A 20,965-nucleotide genomic window follows, 5' to 3' on the forward strand; every position below is an offset into this window, starting at 1 on the left:
CCTAACCATGGTGGCTACATAACTTAAGAAATATTTTTGGAAGCCGCCCTGAGAGCCTTTTTGGCTAAAGAGCGGGATAAAAGTACTATAATGAATATATAAGTACCATGGTTTAAACACGCTCACTAACCATTTGCTGCAAAAGGGTGAGTAGCTTAACGTGTCATCTGAACCAGGCCCATTTATAGGAATGGAAATAATAACTGCTCACCATGACTACTAGATGTGGCTGTGCCAGGCCCCTGAAGACTGAAGTAGGTTTATCAGGTATATATATCCACGCTGACCTTTACAAGAAGGGCTAGAAGTTTGGTTTGGCTTTGGGGGCAGGAGTGGGTGGGTTAAACAAATCCAGAATTTCAAGTTTGCAAACAGTGTTTAGGTGTATTTTTCCTGTATGCCCTTACCTTCTGCCTAGTATAATAAATTGGACAACCATGAGATCAGTCAGTGTTGGCTCATACGGGCCTGGCCATAGGGCAGCCTCCCTCAGCCTGGTGTTTCCAGGTGTTTTATTATTCATTTAAAATTGAGTTAAGCCACCTGTGAGAGATTCAGGATTCAGGATTCCTGACTATTAGCCACACTAATGGCTCTTGGTGGTGGATCCGAAAGTGATCTTAATGTTGGGCAAGGCTCATATGGGTGTAGGCAGATAACACGGCCCCAAATAATTTAGGTCTTTCAAGGCCAAAACCAGCACCTTGGATCGGGCCTGGCAACAGGCAGCCAATGTGAATGATACAGAATAGGAGTAATATGATTCAAACGCCGAGCTGCCAGAAGTGCTGTAGCTGTAACCTTTGTAAACCACCCAGAGAGCTTCAGGTATGGGGCGGTATATAAATGTAATAAATAAGCTGTTGCATTTTGTACCAGTTGCAATTTCCAAATTGTCTTCAAGGGCAGCTCCATGTAGAGCACATTACAGTAATCTATGTAACCAAGGTATGCATCTTTGTGGCTAGGTTAGCTGTCACTAGATTGACAAACTAGTCTAAACTGGTAAAATGTACTCCTGGCAGCCGACAGCACTGTCTATGGAGGCACAGGTGGCCAGTCCAGGAGCAGGTTCAGACTGCTTCCAGCTCTTCAGGGGAATGTGACTCTTTCCAGATTCAGAACTTAAACCACCATCCAGATTAGTAGGTAGAGGCAGTTTGTGAGCATCATCAGACTGGGGGCGGGGATCGCGTTTCCCTCCTGTCACTTTGCCTCCTCCTGCTGTCCCACAATAGGGACGAGCAGCTTCTTATTTCTTCACACAGGGAAAAAAGAAGAAGCAATGACCGCATGGCCCATTCAGTGGGCGTTTTTATCCCGCTGCTTCTCCTGCACACAACAGGAAATAGCGGCAAATTCCATTACAGGAAAAAAATGGATTTTCTGGGTCTTTTTTTGTGACGGAAAAACAAGCAGAAGGGGCGGGAGACACGCAGGAGGCAGACAGAGTCACGAAAAGGCCCCACGAAAAGCCGTGAGTGGCCAGTAACGACTGTGCTGTCAAGTGCTCATCTGATGACGCTCTAAGCACATTAATATGCAAGACGAAGTGAAGACAGATTTTCTCCTTCTTTTGCAATTTATTACATACTCCAGGGAACATTACTTTGTCCAGAAAAGTTAGATGAAGAGCATGATTAAGTACTGATACATCGGATCCTGTCCCCTCGGTGAGCAGTCTTTTTAAGTCAAGGTTGCTTCTCACGAGTAGGATCCTAGCACGCTTTTGCCCGGCGTTCCGCTTGACATCTACTTCTTGGCAGCTTTTACTGCTGACTTGGTTATTTTGGCCACACCGGCTTTCTTATCCACGGCCTTGATGACTCCCACAGCCACTGTCTGCCTCATGTCACGGACAGCAAAACGACCTGCCAGAGAAGGAACAGGCTTGTTAAGAGAAGCACACTGGTCCGAATCTCCTTCGACGATTTCCTTGGTCAAGCTCACCTTAGAACTGGCTCGTGCTGAAGCAGAAACCAATCCCCAAACGTTCTGTTTCAGATACGGAGGGAGATGTGGTGGGTTTTAGGAAGCTCCCACACACACACACACACACCCTAGTTTAGAAAGTTTGAAAAAGATGCCAGGTGGCGAGAGCTTCCTAAAATCCATCACATCTTGGGAATGAGTTTAGGGGCACAACTCCAAAGAACAGTAGCATATTGAGCTTCTCGGGAGTAACGAGAACTTCTGAGAGATTAAACATTCCACAACCAAGATGAAAGAGCCACTGGATCCCTCTAAAGAGCCTGCTTTCCAAAACGTAACAGGATACGTCCCTGTCCCAAGGGAAAATTCAACAGGGAGACTGAGGGCAGGCATGGACCAGGAGAAGAATTAACTCAGTTATACAACACATGGGCTTTGTCCAATTGATTTCAGGGCTGCCAAGATGGTCTGAAAGCCCCGCGGTGGGTGCGCAATGGTGCTGTGTTGGTCATACGACGCAGCAGCTGTGACTTTAAAAAGGGACTTACCCCCTGACTTTTTTCCCCTAGAGCGAAGCAAGTATGGTACATCTGGAATCATGGCAGAGACATTCCTGGATGAATGGCGACCCCTGATTGGTCGTCACCTGTCCGGGCAGGGGGCATGCCTGGCTTACCAATGGCCACCTGAAACCCTGCACCCTCCCTCTGTGTTGGGATTAGCCACCACCACCCCACTGCAGAGAAAGTGCAGGGTTTTGCTTAAGGCGGCAACAACCCAGCACTGCACAGACAGCCCCGCTGTTTTGGACCTCCAAGATCTGTCAACCGGAGCCAGGGGCAAAAGACTGAGGGATGCTTCCAGGTGAGGTTTTTAATCAGCGACTGGCCCACCTCATTCACAGGATTTTACAGGGGGTCTAAGATGGCATCATCCCCATGTAATCCTCCTGTGTATTCCCCACCTCCCTTCTTTCTGCCTTACTGCAGAAATCCATTAAGAAAAAAAGATGGAATACCTTCTCATTGGTAGTGTTTGGCGTCCTCTGCCTGGAAGCATCCCTTAAAGGACAGGATGCCTCTGAGTACATCCTAAGCCTAGGAATCTATTTTCGGTGCCAGAGTTTAATTCAGTTCACAACCCCTTCACATAGGAGTCCTACTCCTAGTAATCCCAAGTTTTGTTCATTTCAACACACAAACTTAGGTGGAAAAAATGTTGTTGTTACTACTACTAAATAATTCAGAGTCACAACCCCTTGCTGATCTACAGCAAGCCACCCAGAGATCTACCTGTGCATCCTGATCTACTTACTTTACAGCCCTGGAGTAGAGTAAGATGATTGAAGGTGTTGCACGATAGACTTCAAGCAAAAGATGAAGATTGGAAGAAAGCAGTGTAGGCATAGTGGCTGTTAAGCCTGTGGGCCTGTTCAGACAACACGCTAAGCCGTGGTTAGGCCACTAACCCTTTTGCAGCAAATGGTTAGTGAGTGTGTTTAAACCGCAATGTAGCCACCATGGTTCAGAATGGTTCACATGGCACACGAAGTCATGGTTCACACAACACGCTTTAGCCATTGTGTTTTCGCTCAAAACGCTTAACCATCATGATTTAGCATGTCGTCTGAACAGGGCCTATGTTGAAACGCTTGTCTCTCGAGACAGAAGGAATCCTTACCAAGTGGAGGGTAGTCCGAGAAGCTCTCCACACACATGGGTTTACCCGGGGTCATCTGGATGATGGCCGCGTCTCCTGACTTCAGTTCTTTGGGATTATCCTCCAACTTCTTGCCAGACCTGCGGTCAATCTTCTCCCTCAGCTCGGCAAACTTGCAAGATATGTGTGCCGTGTGACAGTCTAGCACTGGAGAGTAGCCAGCTTGAATTCTCCCTGGGTGGTTCAGTACAATAACCTGCAAGCAGAAGTAGAGGACGTTAGAAAGGAGAAGGAAGTTCAGCAATTCAGCCCATTTCTTCTGTTGCATCAGTATTATAATATAGGTCTCAAAATACCTACATAGCATGATTTTTCCAGAGAGACCACTGATTACATATTACAAGCAAGTTAGACGTACCCCTAAGTAGTATATACATGGACAACCATATTATTTATTTATTTATTAAGTTAAAACGATATATAATTTAAAAGCAGTAAAACTATTAAAACAGTTAAAACAATGTGCCTAGTATTAGATGCACTGCTCTGCAATAAAGAAAGTCACAACCCCAAATCATGGAGGAGGAGCATTCTTGGGAACGTTTTCTAATTTCCTGAACTTGTGCTCGTGTTCAAAAGTGTGCAGTTGCACAAGTGCACACTTCTGGAAACGAGCATTTCTGCCCAAGCACCATGCCTTTTCATGCTTTAGCCTGAAAATTTGGGGTGCATGCTTGCAAAAGTCCACATTTTTCATGTCTGAAAATGCAGGTTTTTCCTATTTGGGGGTTGTGGAGAAGACACTCACGTTCCGTGTCGTGAACATGGCAAGATGAGCATCGAGGTGGAAAACAGAACCGCGGCAAACTCAAATACGGCTACAGTTCCCATCTCTACTGTTTTCCTCCCACCAGGGAAGGCCAAAAGATTAAGGATGTTCCCAGAAAAGGGGCTCCCGGCACTAGAAGCAACTATTATGCAACTATTCCATCTTTCTCTCCTTAATGGATTATTTCCGATAAGGAAAAAAAGAAGACGTAAGCAGTGGCATGAAAACATGGGAGAGGGTTATAAACAAAAAACAATGTCATTTGAAGCCCCATAAAACTCCATGAGCAAGGCAGGGCAGTGATGTGACAAAAGTCTTGCCTGGAAACCACCTGTGTTGTGTTGCCATTGGGAAAAAAACATATATTCTAGTCTTGGAGTCTGCAGTCCTCCTGGTGTATTGGGTGTGTTTGTCTCTACAATGACACATTGGAAGCAACTCAAAACCCTACAGCATCACGGTTGAAAGGCTAAACCGCTGAAGCTAGGTAGGGGCAGGAAGGAGCGCAGTCTGTCTGGATGGAAAAGCCCACCCTCTGCTTCGTGTTCCCTCATTTTCCCATCCCAACTTCAACAAAAGGCAGCCTCTCTCTAGCCGATTGGAACTTTTTTGCAACATCCATGGATAACTCAGAGAAAAGGTAAAAATCGCCGTAAATCGGCACTCTGAAAACCCGTAGTTCCGGGGCGGGGGGTATCCTGATGTGGCTGCAAGTTGGTGGCTGAGTCATTTAAACAACGTAGCACCACTGCACAGCCACTACAGGGTTAATAGAGCATACAGACACCCCCTTGATGAAGAAATAGTTTAAGAGCTGAAAGTGGTTTAACGTGAGACATGGCTTCCCATGGATGTCCACACACTTCTGCATTTTGATAAACAAAACACAAAACTCTGTTCAGAAACCTCAGTGGGACAGAAGTAGTCACTTTGACACAAAAGTGAGTCAAGTACACACACCACAAAGAAACAGTGGCCACCTTTAGTTTTCTAGGAAACTATGGTTTCCGCTGTATGTCCCCAAATTTCATTTTCTTTAAAAGGGGTTTTAAATAACAGTCTCTTATGTCAGGATATAATTGACACTCGAGGATATAGCGTGCCAAATCCTACAAAACTGTTTCCCACAAACTCATAGGCCATGGCTAGACGAGGGCTTATCCCGGGGATCGCCCCGGGATCATTATCGTGTGTCCAGATGGGGAATCCGGGGGCAGGGAGGGATGATCCCTCCATTTTCCTGGGATTTTGCCCTACCCTTCTAGCCCAGTTTTTCCATGGTCCTGGGCTGATCCCGAGACTGCGGAATGTGTGGCCGGGCATCATAGTTTGTCCCAGCTCCTCGCGAGGAGCCAGGCACGAGGCACAGAGCTCCTCAGGAGCTCTGCGCCCATCGGGGGTGGGGTGGGGTGAGTCGGGAAATCGTTATTTTTTAAAAAAACCGTACTGTTTCGCAGATGAGCACTCTTGCGCTCCTTCTCCTTTAAAAATGAAAACAAAATGGCGGCCATGATGTCGCACGTTGCATGTAAACGAGGGCGACGATCTCACAATCATAAAATCACAAGATCGTCGGCCTTTCAGCCCTTCGTCTCGCTGAGGCCATAATCTCTCATGGACAGGTGTGCCATAAAATCCACCCGGCTTCATCATTAAATCCATTTGTTCAAAACACAGTTGAGTCGACTGTTCGCAGTCAAGTCGACATTTGATATCCCAACGTCACAGGGAATACAAGATACCCTTCACATTGATGCTGTATGTTTGGTACCTGCCAACCCACATAGACCCGTTAAAGTCTGCGTGTTTAAGGAAGCAATTAGAATTTGAAAGCGCTTTACATAGAGGAGTCAGCTGTACAGAGTATGTAGAGCAGTGGTTATAAATTTCCCCTGCAGAGAGGCTCGGAGTGTGGCAACGAGGGACAGGGCCTTTTCGGTGGTGGCCCCCAGATTCAGTGGTGGCCCCCAGACTATGGAATGATCTCCCTGACGAGGCTCGCCTGGCGCCAACGCTGCTATCTTTCCGGTGCCAGGTTAAGAGTTTCCTCTTTGCCCAGGCATATGGCGGCACATCTTAATCACTCACGTTTAGTTTTTTAACGGTTTTTAATGCTTTATGTGTGTATGTTCTGTGTTTTAGAATTTAAAATTTTGTATACTCGTTTTAATCTTAATTTTAGAATTTCTGTAAACCGCCCAGAAAGCCCTGGCTATGGGAGTGGTATATAAGTGTAATAAATAAATAAATAAATTTTGAGAGACTTAAGCCTGCAGGTTTTTAAGACGAATCAACACAAGTTGAAAAGCAAGAAAAACATACCAAACACAGAGGCTAAATAACTTTGAAGCACAACTTCACCTGCTGCATACATCTTGGCCACTCACCTGGGCTGTGAAGCTGCCCGCTTCCATGGGGGGGTCATTCTTGCTGTCCCCAGCCACGTTCCCACGACGGACGTCTTTCACTGACACGTTCTTGACGTTGAACCCAACGTTGTCACCTGGCAAGGCCTCCGCCAGTGCCTCGTGGTGCATTTCTACAGACTTCACTTCCGTGGTGATGTTGGTGGGGGCAAAGGTGACCACCATGCCGGCCTTCATGACCCCAGTTTCCACCCTGCCTACTGGGACCGTGCCAATGCCTGGCCAAATTTGGGGGAGGAAGAAGAGAACCAGGTTGAAGAGACTTCCCGCACGAGCTGAGCCATGACACCTCCCCCATGTGGGAACAACAGGTTTGTGAGGTAACACAGAATTTTGTGGGACATCTAACACAGGCAGTTTAGCAGGTCAAATTCTCCTCCCCATTGATGGGGAAGGACATACCCACACAATTGTTTCTTCACATCGCCCTACATTTTCCATCCCAAGGTATGCAATTCTCCTTTACCAGGCATGTTCCTTGAGAGCCAACTTCTCCATTTAGATGGAAGAGGGAGATGACACATCAACGGTTTGTGGGGTATTCAACTCTACTATTCTATGATTCTTACCCTTCAGTAGCTTGTGTGGAATACGATAGGGAGCCAGCGACAGGTCCGACAAGGGGCAGCGGCCCTTATGTCCCACAGCTTTTTGAAAGGACAAGGCACTGCTAGACTGCACTACAACTCCCAGGATCCCTTGGTTGGGAACTGGCTTGACATCTATCGTACAAGTCAGGCATGGAGGAACCTCTCCATTTCAGTTTCCCATTTTTCCAATCTTACCTTCAGTTCATCTTGAACTTTGAGAGTTTCTCCAGCCTTAAGTTCATCCTGAGCTCTGAGAATTTTTTTTAAAAGTTTGCATGAAAGCTCGTACGCATTTTTGTGTATATTTATCCTATATGTGTGTGTTTGCCGAATGTACACATTTTCACAAGCAATCTTCCTAATATAACGGTTGTTTTCTCTAATATTTGATTATGGAGAACTCCATTGCAAAATTCGGGAAAGTGCGAGTTTCGGTTCAAATAGCAGTTTGAAAGGGCAAAATTAGGTAATTCACATTAGAATGTGAACTGAATGGATTTCTCTCCCCCCTCCTCCATCCCCAAACACAAGACAGGTCTCCAGGAAGCACAGTGAGGTACAGCAGGCCACCTCCACCCCACTCTAAACTCACCACCAATCTTATAAACATCCTGTAGCGGCAGGCGGAGAGGTTTATCAGTGGGTCGGGATGGAGGTATGATGGAATCCAGAGCGTCCATCAGAGTTGTCCCTGCAACGGTCCCTTCCTTCCTAGTTATTTTCCAGCCTTTGAACCATGACATCTGAGAACAGAAATAAAAAAAGGTGATGCCAGCTTCAGAATTCACACACCCACGCCCGGCACGCTCCTCTCTGAGCCGTGAGCAGTTCACAGCTAAGACCAAACTGGCATGTCCTTGCAGGATTTCGGGTTGCCCATTAGAAGAGCTTAACAGTACTTGAGCGCATTTATCATCGTCATGAGTAGTTGTATGCCGCTTTTCCACATTAAAAACATGCTCAAAGCGGCTTACTGCAACTTCAGAAAAATATACACAATAAAATAGAGAACGTTCCCAGATCGTCCTCCAACAACTAAAAGTCATAACAAAATTTAAACAGTCATACACATAGGTTAATCAGAGAGCTCTGGCTATTGGGCAGTGTAGAAATGTAATAAATAATAAATAAAACAAAGAAATAATCAAGACATCTCACGTTAATAAATAGTACACTGAAATTAAATAATCCTATAATAGTTCATACTAAAAATCAAACTGAGAAGAAATCATTATCCTTCAATAGCACAATCAGCAGCCTTTGTTGCTTTAGTTAGAGTGTCTCTACATTAAGGGGCAATCACATTGCTTACCCAGGCCTTTGTGCTTCCTGGTTCTTTTGCATGATTGTTGTGGGCTGCATTACATGGGCACAGAAGGGCGACCACATGCTTTGAACTGAATATTTCCCTTCCCATCTAGTGGCAGAAGATCCCACTTTTTCTTGGATACTACCACATTAAAAGTGGTTGTTTTCAAAGCAGGTGGCTACTAGGAGGGCTTTCTCTGCTGTGGCACCCCAGTTGTGGAACGAGCTCCCCAGAGAGGTTCGCTTGGCGCCTACACTGTTTTCCTTCCATCGTCAGCTGAAGACCTTTTTATTTTCTCAGTATTAACACTTAATTTAACTTAAATTTAAACTTTGCTGTTTTAATCTCATATTTTAACCTATATCAAATTTTGCTGTGTGGTTTTATCCTGGTTGTGCTTTTTATATTGTAGTTTGTATTTGTGTTTTTAAATTGTTGGTTGTTTTTATGTTCTTCATGGTTTTAATTTCTGTGAACCACCCAGAGAGCTTCAGCTATTGGGCGGTATAAAAATGTAACAAATAAAATAAAAAATAATAAAAATAAAGCAGGATTTCCAGGGGATACCGTGGGAGACGTCCTGGTCATTGACAACATCGTGTAATGGACCCCAAAACCTCAGTGAATAGCCAATCACGAACGTGCAATGAATCGCTCATTTAGAGGAGCCCTTAGCCAGGACCCAGCACTCCAAGGTGAGGTGAAACAGGGACCATATATTGAAGGACTCACCACTAGATGGTCTCTGCATATTTAAAAGGAGGCTCAGCTTTTCTACCTGGAGAGGAACTGTCCCCTTAAGCATAACTAGGGAGTGGATGTAATATAGGGTGACCATATTTTGGAAACCAAAAAGGAAGACAACATGGTCGCCCCCAAGGGGGCGTGTCCAGTACCAAGGGGGCGTGCCCACCCGAACATAGCCTTGGTCACATGTCTGATTTTACAGCACACATTTAAGACAAATCTGTTCTACATAACATCTTAATGTTAAAATCACTGAAATAAAGAACAAGTGAGAGATTCACCCACTCCTACTTTTGTAGGTTTTGCTGTACTTTGAAGCTTTTGCTATACTCTCTGTGTTACATTCTCCCCTTCCCTCAAATATCTTTTCTGACTGTATCTTCACTCATTGCCAGCTGCTGTTGTTGTTAACAGGGTTTGCTACTGGCCCCAGATCTGTTTCAAATTTGGTATGGCTAAAGCTCTACCTAAAAGCTATCAGGGTGCCAACTTTCAGCTCTTTATCTTTAAAAATGACAGCTTAAAAATAATAATTTTAAAACCTCATTTTTTAAAAAAATCCTAAAAAATCAATGGATGAATGGATCTGTTTCAAATTTGGTGTGGCTAAAGCTCTACCTAAATCCTATCATGGTACAAAGTTTCATCTCTTTAACTTTAAAAATGATGATTTTAAAAATAATAATTTTAAAACTTCAATTTTTAAAAAATTCCTAAAAAATCAATGGATAAACGGATCTGTTTCAAATTTGGTATGACTAAAGCCCTTCCTAAGAGCTACCATTGTGCCAAGTTTCATGTCTTTATCTTAAAAAATGACAGAGTTATAAGCATTTTTGTTAATTCCCATTAGAGCTGCTCTTTAAAAAAAAATCCGGATTTCCCCACCCCCCTCCCGGATTTGCCATCAAAAACCCGGACAAATCCGGTCATATCGTCACCCTATGTAATAGTGTCACCAACCAAACCCCAAGAGAGCTAGCAGAAAGAGCATCAAAGGCCTGCCAATTTAAACCGTTCTAGGTTTTTCTCAATTGGCCATCCATGCGCCATCTATCTACCTTGATAGCCACGCTTCGTGCAAGTACTAAGAAAATTTCTATTAAGAGATCTTTATAGATCTCCAGGGTGTCTTAGTTGGGAGACCAGTAAAATAGGCTTGGAAAATGAGTTTACAGCTACATTCCATCCTAAATGTTGCTTAAATGCAACCTTTTGCTTTCTTGTCACCAAGCCAGCATTTTCCCTCTCCTACCCCTGCTTTCCTCAATATCCAGCTTGACAAAGAGTTCTGTGGAACTTGAAAGCTTGCTCGCTATTTTGTGACACTTTGTTTAATCCTAATAAGAAGGTACCACCCAACTGTGGATTTTTTTTCTTCCCCAATAGATGGCTTCCTCTACTTTGTGTGTAGTTTACAACCAGAGCTTAGAACTTATCCCAGGACTAGACACATTCAGTGGCCTCAACTTCAACAAGGTTGGATTAAGCAACTATATAAAAAGGGCTTTGATAGCCATGAGCTGCCTACATTTTCTGAAGGAGATCATGAGGTGTCCAGCTGAGAACAGCAGTACCGCAGTGCCAGCTACATCGTCAAAGCTGTGCCGACGCTATTTGCATTGGGGGCTAAGAGCTACTGGCAAATCCATGTTCAAGGAGATCTAACCCTTCTCCTAATCACTGCAGCGTAATATGTAGCCTTTTCAGATCCAGGCTGTTTCCAGATGAAACTTCTATCGAGACTCACACTCATCCCGCTGCCTCACTGACAGGGTTTTCTTCCGCTTGGAACCCTCCTGCATTTTCCCACCACTTCTTCCATCTTTTCTGTCCACAGAAAAATCCGTAGAGAAGATGGAATCGCTGCACCATGACCAGATCTTCACCAAGCAGGATATATAACAACGGTCTTAAAGAAATCGCACTGGCTGCCTATACGCTTCTGGTCGGAATTCAAGGTGCTGGTAATGACATTTAAAGCCCTAAATGGCTTGGGACCTCGATACTTGAGAGAGCGCCTCTCCTTATAAATGCCTGCCCGAGACCTTAGATCTGTTGGAGGAGCCCTTCTCCACATCCCACCAATGCAACATATACGCTATGATGGGACAAGGGAGAGGGCTTTCTCTGCTGTAGCACCCCAACTGTGGAATGCTCTCCCCTTGGAGGCCTGACTGGTGCTGACGCTGATTTCATTTTGATGCCAAGTAAAAACATGGCTTTTTAACAAAGCCTTTGATGGTTAAATTCGCTAAGATGGCACATTGTTTTAACTGCTTTTACTGCTTTTAAATTATATATTGTTTTAACTTGGTTCATAGTTTAATTTGTTTTTAACTGGGCATATTTATTGTTTTATATTGTATGCTTTTATCTGTATGCCACCCTGAGATCTTAATGATATAGGGCGGGATACAAATGTTTAAAATAAATAAATATTACACTTTGAAAGCAGTTTGAAAATGGCCTATGGAAGGTGTCATGGGCCCCAACAATTGTCCATGCACTTCAATACCATTATAAAGCAGTAGCGTAGATCCTGCCGAAGGGCGACATCACACGGGGGCAAATCGTGTTTCCTTACCGTCGCTTCTCCGCCCCCGCTTTTGTCCCTCATTACTTCCTCTTTCTGCCCAGAGGGGAAAGAGGAAGTAAACAAAGACCACGTGGCCCAATCAGGGGCCGTCTGTATTGCGCCACTTTTCCTGCACACAGCAGGAGATCGCGGCACATTCCATTTTTTAAAAAAGGGTCGGATTATTTTGCTACGGAAAAGCAAGTGGAAGGAGCGACGTCGTCGCCTAAAGGACGTGCGCCCATCCGTAAGTGGGCAGTGGTGACCGTGGGATAAAATGCTCATCTGGCGAACCTATAAGTCATTCGATAGTTGACGCTAGGAGCTGTCCATCTGGAAACACAGCTTGGCGCCTGCCTTAAGGCCCAGCCCTTAAGGCCCAAACACCAGACCTCACTTACTGCTTGGCTCCCACAACTTCTCTACACCTCCCCTCCAACTCCTTAAAGAACCCAAACGAAGAGTCGTGGTGGTGGTGCCACTGATGGACTCCAAGTTAGGTTGGGGTATAGGACTGTGGCGTGACACCCCACAAGTCAATTCCAAATGTATGTCTGCAGTGTGTAAGTCTGTGGTTTGTAGAATGTTGGCCTGAGTGGGCGGAGTTAGAATGTCTGGGGAGGGGGAGGAGGGATATATAAGGGAAGGACGGAGGGGATTGAGAGTTCTTGTTCTTGTTCTTTTCAGGAGAGAACCTTTCAGGGAGACTTGTTAGGTACTCTTAGAGTCTGTAGTGCTGTCTGTATTTATGGTACTTAAGTTCTGGGAAATTTGAGAGTCAGTGTAGTGAGTGGTGTCTTTAGAGTGTGGTGTGCACGTAGTGGAAGTATATTAATCAATACTGATAATAAAGAAAGTTCAAGAGTGATTGTGTGAGAAAAAGGAAAGCGCGAATGTGAATGAGTGACAGGATTGTATGGAAGGTTTCAAAAAGGTTTTTAAATGTTGTTATTTGAAACAAAGCTTATGAACTTTTAAAAATAAATTTTGATTGTTTGTTTTAAAACTACCACAAAAATCCCACGTGTCTGTTTGGCATTTATCATCTTAAGTTTACACATTCAGCACTGTGGCGTTACACCCCACAAGTCAGTTCCCAAAGGTATGTCTGCAGTTTGTAAGTCTGTGGTTTTCAGAATGTTGGCCTGAGTGGGCGGAGTTAGAATGTCTTGGGAGGGGGGAGGAGTGATATATAAGGGCATGACTGAGGGGATTGAGAGTTCTTTGTTAAGTACTCTTAGAGTCTGTAGTGCTCTCTGTATTTATAGTACTTAAGTTTTGGGAAATTTGAGAGTCAGTGTAGTGAGTGGTGTCTTTAGAGTGTGGTGTGCACGTAGTAGAAGTATATAATTCAATACTGATAATAAAGAAACTTCAAGAGTGATTGTGTGAGTGAAAGGAAAGCGCGAATGTGAGGGTGACAGGATTGTATGGATGGTTTCAAAAAGGTTTTTAAATGTTGTTATTAGAAACAAAGCTTATGAACTTTTAAAAATAAATTTTGATTGTTTTAAAACTACCACAAAAATCCCACGTGTCTGTTTAGCATTTATCATCTTAAGTTTACATCATTCAGCACCCACTCTGACAATCATTCACCTAAGCAGATATAACTCACAGCGCATTATTATATATATTAAATCCTTCTCCATTTTAAACCCCTTTCTCCACATAGTTTGGAGGAAGGTGGGCTTTATCCCTTGCCTCAGGCGTATCAAGTGGTGGTGCTTGGCTTGAGCAGGGAGTAGCCTCGGCCGGGTCTGGTGTTCAGAGCCTGTGCTGCCCCATAATAAGTGGTGGCAGACGTGAGGTCTGGTGTTCAGAGCCTGTGTCGTGGCAAGGACGCCTGTTGAATTGGAGCCAACAAGCAACTGCCCCTGCTTGGTTACCCCCCTGCAGTTATTGGAAGTTGGGGGGTCTCCATTCTAGGATAGGGATTGCAAACAAGTAGCCCCAAAGGTCAGATCCAGCCCAGAAAGTAACGTCAGTGGGCCCTAACAGATTTCAAATCAAGGGGCAAAAGAGTTTGGGTCTCTCTCCTGCACGCTCTGGAAAAGTAAAGGACTACTGTTAGAGAGACGGTGCAAGAAACTTGTTCTTCAGGACCTCTGAGCCAGCTCCAGATTTTGGGGGGCTCCTCGGGCAAGGCTGTCTCAATGGGCCCCTTCCCTCAGTGCCTACCTTCTCACGGCCATTGGTTGCTCCTCATTTCTCATCCTGGCTACCACTTGCTTGCTGGAGAAGCAGGGAGCCAGGGAGGAAGCAGGCCAGGGCACCTTCTGCTCCTCCTTCTCAGCCCCACTGCTGTCTGGGCCAGAGTGGGAGGCAGGTGAACAAGCAGGTTGCAATAGTGAAGAGGAGCAGCGACCCCAGGGGACTCTGGTCACTGGCATGTGGGTCCTCAGCAGGTGCCTGACCCTGCCAGCCCTGATTGAGGAAGGGAAGTTTTATCATACAACTCGATCATCCATGGAGGCTTTCCTATTGCGCTTGCCTGGGGGGCAAAAGGCCGTGGAAACTAGAACCTTCCACCAGGAAATGTAGATATTGGCCTTCTAGATCAGACCAAGGGCTGTCATGAAAACAGAGGGCTGTCTATAGGTCTTCAAAGCACCGGTGGCTGCAAATCGGCACTGCGTTGGTTATATAATGCAGCCACCGATACACGGCCACCGCAAGGCTTTTCCCTGAAGCTGCATGTTGGAAAAGTTGGGGATTTAGCCCAGCTTTTTCCAAAGAATCAAGGTCACCACGGCCCTTCCACCATGTGACCTCACTCCAGCATTGAGCTGGTGGCATTCTGGGACGGATGGCAACCACTGATTCGTCGCCAGAAGCTGGGCAGAGGGTGGGCCTGACATCAGGCACCAAATGGCTGCTGGAAAGCGCATGCTACCTCTGCCATCAGGATTACCCACGCCACTCCGCAGTAGCAAAACCGCGGGGATTAAAGGCAAAATGGCAGCAACGCAGCGCCGCAAAAGCCGGGCCAGACGTGAGCAAGCATCTTACTTTCGTGCTGACTTCCAGCATGTTATCCCCGTGCCAGCCAGAGATGGGCACAAAGGCCACAGTGGCCGGGTTGTAGCCAATCTTCTTGATGTAGGCGCTCACTTCCTTGGTGATCTCCTGGTAGCGCTTGTCGTTGTACGGGGGCTCGGTGGAGTCCATCTTGTTCACCCCCACGATGAGCTGCTTCACGCCCAGGGTGTAGGCCAGCAGGGCATGTTCACGGGTCTGCCCGTTCTTGGAGATGCCAGCTTCAAATTCACCCACACCAGCTGCCACGATCAGCACAGCGCAGTCAGCCTGGAAAGGAACAGAACAAGTCCTGAGTCTTGCTATGGGACAAGAACAATCACTCCTGAACTGTGTTAGGGCACATGACGGGATGGAGTTGGAGGCCCTACTCACTGACCTGCCTTTAAGTATAGCTAGGTTGGCAGGTGCTAAGGGCAGAGCCTTCTCAGGAGTGGCCCTTATCTTCAGGAACTCCCTCCCAAGAGATGTGCAGCCGGCCTCCTCAGCTGCAGGATTTGAAAACTTGATGTTGTGCAGACTTCTACTGTTACTTTCTACTGTTAGTTTTACCCTACCCTGTGCCTGTTTGCATTCTCTTCCCCTCCTTATTGTTTTACTATGATTTTATTAAAATGTAAGCCTATGCGGCAGGGTCTTGCTATTTACTGTTTTACTCTGTACAGCACCATGTACATTGATGGTGCTATATAAATAAATAAATAAATAAATAATAATAATAATAATAATAATAATAATAACCAACCCTGTTTTGAATGACTTGGAATTGATGTTTACTGGTCATGCTGCCGTTTTACTGATCTTTTATTGCTGTGACTGGAAATAGATGTTTATACCAGCTGGATTGTATTTTAACTTATTGCTTATAGTATTTTTTTTATAATTTAAAGTTTATTATAAACTTTATAATTCAAAGGGAGAGACGGGTAAGAAATTATTATTATTATTATTATTATTATTATTATTATTATTATTATTATTATTGTATTGTGTTGTATTTTACTTGTATTTTGTCTGCAGCTTTCAGTGAACTTTGTCCAGAAAATTAAATATGAAGTAATTTAAATTACTTCATATATAAAATAAAGAAGTAAGAATATCTGTCAGCAATGGTCTTTCGCATTTTACGTATGGCCAGTCACTACAAAAAAGACTGACTGGACACAGATCAGACATCACAAATTGCAATATTCAGAAACTGTAAGCAACGTCTTAAGTCTGGCTGCCTATTTGCTACCGGGCCAGGTTTAAGGTTCTTGTACTTGTATACAAAACCTAAACAACTTGGGACCAGGATACCTGAGACAGCGCCTTCTCCCTACCAACCTGCCTGGTCACTGAGGTCATCTGAGGGCCTGCTCCTGGTGGTTCCACATAGATCCATCCTCCGATTTGAGTCCACCAGGGGAAGAGCCTTCAGTGTGGTGGCTCCCCTCCTATGGAACTCCCTGTCTCTGGAGGTCAGGCAGGCTCCGACCTTGTACTCCTTTCGGCGCCTCCTGAAAACATCTTTATTCCAGGAAGCCTTTCCTTAATACGCAGCCTTGAGTTTCTGTATTTGCTTCTTTTAAAATTTGTTTTAAGTGTTTTATTCTGTTTTTATTTTCATTTTATCTTGTACACTGCTCGAAATTTTTCAATGGGGGGCAGTATATAAATAAATAAGTCTCCTAGGACGTTCTTATCACTGACCTTAAAGTGGCCATTGTGGAGCAAATAAATTTCAAAGAGAGATTAGAGAGAAAGACCCAGTTTGAACAAACAAACCATGGTTTGTTTGTGAGCATGTGCGTATGAGCTGGCTCCTGCACATTCATCTGTTCTCCTCTCCTAAATAACCCAGCAACACTCCTATTCCTAAGTTATTATCATTCCATCTGAACCAAGAAACTTTGGGTTGTTTAAGGATTAAACAACCCAGAACTAACCCACAACAAGCCATAAGATGCCAGTATAGGACTTGTCCAGCATACCTGCCACACTACATTTAATACCAGTAATTATTCATCTTCTCAAAGGCCTGTGAGAATGGTTATTTCAGGAATCTCTACCAAGTTTCAGCACCCTTACCAAAACACATTCCAGGATCCTTTGCCAGGGGTTGGGGAGAGACATAACAGATTACGTTGGTTTTATACCAGACATGCCGTCACTATCAGGGAAGTCACAGCGATGCTGATCAGCTGGTATTGCCTAGATCCATCTTCCCCAACCTGGAGCCCTCCAGATGTGTTGGACTACAGCTCCCATCGGCCCCATCCATCATGGCTGCTAGTAAGGAATGTTTGGCATTTTAGTCCTAGACGTCTGGAGAGCAGCAGGTTAGGAAAGGCTTTCTAGATTCCTTTACTTTGCAAAGGTTTCCTGGGCAGGATCCACACTACTGCTTTAAAGCGCTATAAAACTGTTATAAAGCCCTTTAAAGCAGTAGTGTAGATCCAGCCCTGCTCAGACAGTTTCATGCATCAGTAGCACAGCTCAAGTCCTTGTCCCGTATTCCAAGGCATGACAGAGAGGACGTCACCCCACACTTGCTGGAGGGTCATATGGCGAAGGTGGGCAGGAATGCTTGTTGCCAAGAAGTCACGTTCCACCGTTTCTCCTGGCTCCAGTGCTTTTAGCAGACACCGGGTGCTCAAGACTTCATTATTTACTGTTACATGCATACATGGGCTCTTGCAAAGAGCCCAAGGCACCTTACATGGTAGTCCTCCTCTCCATTTGGCTACAAGTCTTGATGGCTAGTAGTCAACGGCTACTAGTCCCGATGGCTAAGTGCAACCTCCAGTATCAGAGGCAGTAAGCCTGTATACACCAGTTGCTGGGGAACATGGGTGGGAGGGTGCTGTTGCACCATGTCCTGCTTTGTGGGTCCCTGGTCAACAGCAATTTGGCCACTGTGTGAACAGAGTGCTGGACTAGATGGACCCTTGGTCTGATCCAACAGGGCTCTTCTTATGTTCCTATTTTATCCTCACAACAACAACCCGGTGAGGTAGGTAAGGCTGAGAGTCGGTGATTGGGCCAAAGTCACCCAGTGAGCTTCATGGCTAAGTAGAGACTAGAACCCAGATCTCCCAAGTCCCAGTCCAAGCCTCAAACCACTACACCACGCTGGTTTCACTGGCTTATGGAAAAATCATCTGCTAAATTTCTTTAACAAATTTAACAAATTTCTGTTGTTAAAGAGACACCAGGATTTTGCTAATGGCAATTCATATTGTTCAGTGGTCATGACCTGCCTCTCTTTAGCAATCCCAGCAGCAATTCCTATTTTCATGCACGTTTGGAGTAGTTTTTAAAATGCCACCACACCCTGTTTCTTTCCCCAAGCCTTGCTTTTTGTACCACCTAGCCTGACAAAGAGTTCTGTAGAACTTGAAGCTTGCACAATTGGGGTGGGGGGGATTTCTGTGGGTTCTAACAAAGAGACTGTCCAAGTGTTGGTTTGGGATCCCTGCCCCCCGCCCCCATCATGGACCAGTACAATCTTTGTCTTTTATGTTCAAAGACAACCATTTCTCTCCTCCTCCCCACCCCACCCCCATGGAGTATTCTCAACCTGGAACTTGAGAACATTTAAGAATCTGTATGTCCTCCATCCCACTCCGATGGAGTTGTTGAAAGTGACTGATGTATGAAACTGGCAGAGAAAGAGAAATCTACCAGAATAAAATGTCCGTAGCAATATCAAGACAAGATGAAAAGCAGCAGCATCAAAGAGCTATTAAGGTGGCCGCCCTTGCCTGGGACGTTCCAGTGATCATGTTCTTGATGAAGTCCCTATGGCCGGGGGCGTCGATGATCGTGATGTAGTATTTGGAGGTCTCGAACTTCCACAGGGAAATGTCGATGGTGATGCCGCGTTCCCGCTCCGCTTTCAGCTTGTCCAACACCCAGGCGTATTTGAAGGAGCCTTTTCCCATCTGAAAGGAACGTACATCAGATGCACAACTGCGTTAGTTGGTTATGATATGAATGGTGCTCGCAGGTTTTAATTTCTATGCTGGCTGATCCTTAGTTAATTCTGGTTTTAGTTTTATGCTGTTGATGTTTTATTGTTGTAAAATCTCTTGAGGTTTTGGGTTTTTTAAAACTAGCGGTAATATCTGGATGGATTTGGGAGATGTCCAAATCAAAGGAGGGCTCCTCTGTTGAGAAGTGAATCTGAACATTCCTAAAGATTCGGGATTTGGAAGGACACAAAACTTCTCTAAACAAGTGGTTGATTGCATGTTCGTGGTTGGCCACTCACAGAAGTTTTGGGATCCATTACATGATGTCATCAATGTCCCGGACATCTCCCCTGCTATCCCCTGGGAATCTGGCTTTTTTTTAAAAAAATGGAGATAATGTGGTATTATCTGGGATCACCCAGTGTGTAAAATCAGCATTGTGCTACAATTCTGCCACTAGATGGCACTGTCTTATTATATACAATGGAATCTTACTGAGAAAGGAAGTTTTCAATTCAAAACCACATGATTGCATGTAAAGAAGTGCATTGTAATGGTGGGAAGACAGCAGAGGACAAAAGCCCTGGTAAGGCTACAGGATTTTTCCTATTGTGCAGAGAAGCTCACAGATATGAGTCTCCAAAAATTGACAAACCCCGCCCCAAGCTCTCCATATTAACAAAATATCAGGTGGCAAGAGGAGAAGAGGGGCTGCAGTTTTGTCACTGGCAACTCCAGCTTCTAATCACAGTTAATAGTTTTATCAGGGCTCTCCACACATGGAAGCACTCAAGTGCAGGAATGGGACTGACGTCTCTTCACGCAACCCATGAAGAACTTTCCCAGCCTTATCTGCTACTTGCATGAACTGGGCCCTTGCAGGACCAGCCCAAGTTTAGAAACCAACAAGGCAAGTGCCTAGAGTGTCAGAAATGCGGAGAGGATGAGGAGCGAGAGCAGCTGATGAGAAGGTGGACTCCCTGAGGGAGGAGGCCCATTGAGGATGCCTTGCCCAAGGCCCTCCAAAATGTGGTGCCTGCACTGGATGGACTATACACACCATCAACACATGTGTATGGATGAAATGGGGTCCCAGCTGAAGAAGTAGCAATCAACTCTTTGACCATTTGTAGCCCAGCCCAGTGCAGAATCCAGTATGCTGTCCCCAACTGAAGTCAATGCCATTAGACTTTCCTGTCACTTCGGAGGACTGGCTATCAGTACAAGGTATCAGTACAAGGCAGGAAACTGCAAAGGTGTTTCCTAGGGCATAAAAACTTTGGGGCAATCCTGGCATTAAAGAGACCACCCCGTCCATTTAATGGAGCCATTATTTCCTCTAGGAAAGATGCGACTCCACCAAGCCTTAGTAAAAGTGCATCAGCACCCCTGACCTCAGCCGCTTCCTTTTCAAACTTCTCGATGGTTCGTTTGTCAATGCCCCCACACTTATAGATGAGGTGCCCGGTGGTCGTAGATTTCCCAGAATCCACATGGCCAATTACCACGATGTTGATATGGGTCTTTTCTTTCCCCATGGGGGCAACCTAAAGAGCCTGAAGAGACAAGAGAGAGGCGAGGTGAAAACCAACCACCCAACATGCAAAAGTGTCTCATTTGGCCAACAGCAAGGAGATTTCGAAGCGAGAGAAAATAATTCTTAGGCCGCAGGAGCGGAAGTCAGGTCAGTTGACCCTACTGTCTGGGCCAGCCCTGCCTGGCCTGGCGGCCGATGTGTTGGGACTATATCTTTCATCATGCTCAGCCAGTGTGGCCAGGGATCCAAAATGATGGGAGGTGTAGTCCAGACTAGGGTTAAGACTTTTCATGTCATCTATTCAACTGGTCCAGACTGGGGTTAAGACGTTTCAGCAACTGTCCCCAAATCTCCTCCCAGGTG

The 20,965-nt window shown here is 45.2% G+C and overlaps 1 protein-coding gene across 1 annotated transcript; it reads right to left on the reverse strand.

Moving 5' to 3' along the window:
- Positions 1-1,654: 1,654 nt before the first annotated feature.
- On the reverse strand, positions 1,655-20,606 carry LOC134408414 (elongation factor 1-alpha, somatic form-like). The gene is made up of 7 exons (XM_063140671.1): positions 20,460-20,606; positions 18,856-19,035; positions 15,083-15,379; positions 8,029-8,179; positions 6,808-7,064; positions 3,613-3,847; positions 1,655-1,871 (listed from the first exon to the last, which is right to left on the reverse strand). The coding sequence occupies exons 1-7, from the start codon at positions 20,601-20,603 to the stop codon at positions 1,753-1,755; spliced, it is 1,383 nt and encodes a 460-aa protein (XP_062996741.1). The 5' UTR covers positions 20,604-20,606; the 3' UTR covers positions 1,655-1,752.
- Between the last annotated feature and the right edge of the window lie 359 nt (positions 20,607-20,965).

This window comes from Elgaria multicarinata, chromosome 13 (genome assembly GCF_023053635.1).
Source record: "Elgaria multicarinata webbii isolate HBS135686 ecotype San Diego chromosome 13, rElgMul1.1.pri, whole genome shotgun sequence".
NCBI lineage: Eukaryota > Metazoa > Chordata > Lepidosauria > Squamata > Anguidae > Elgaria > Elgaria multicarinata.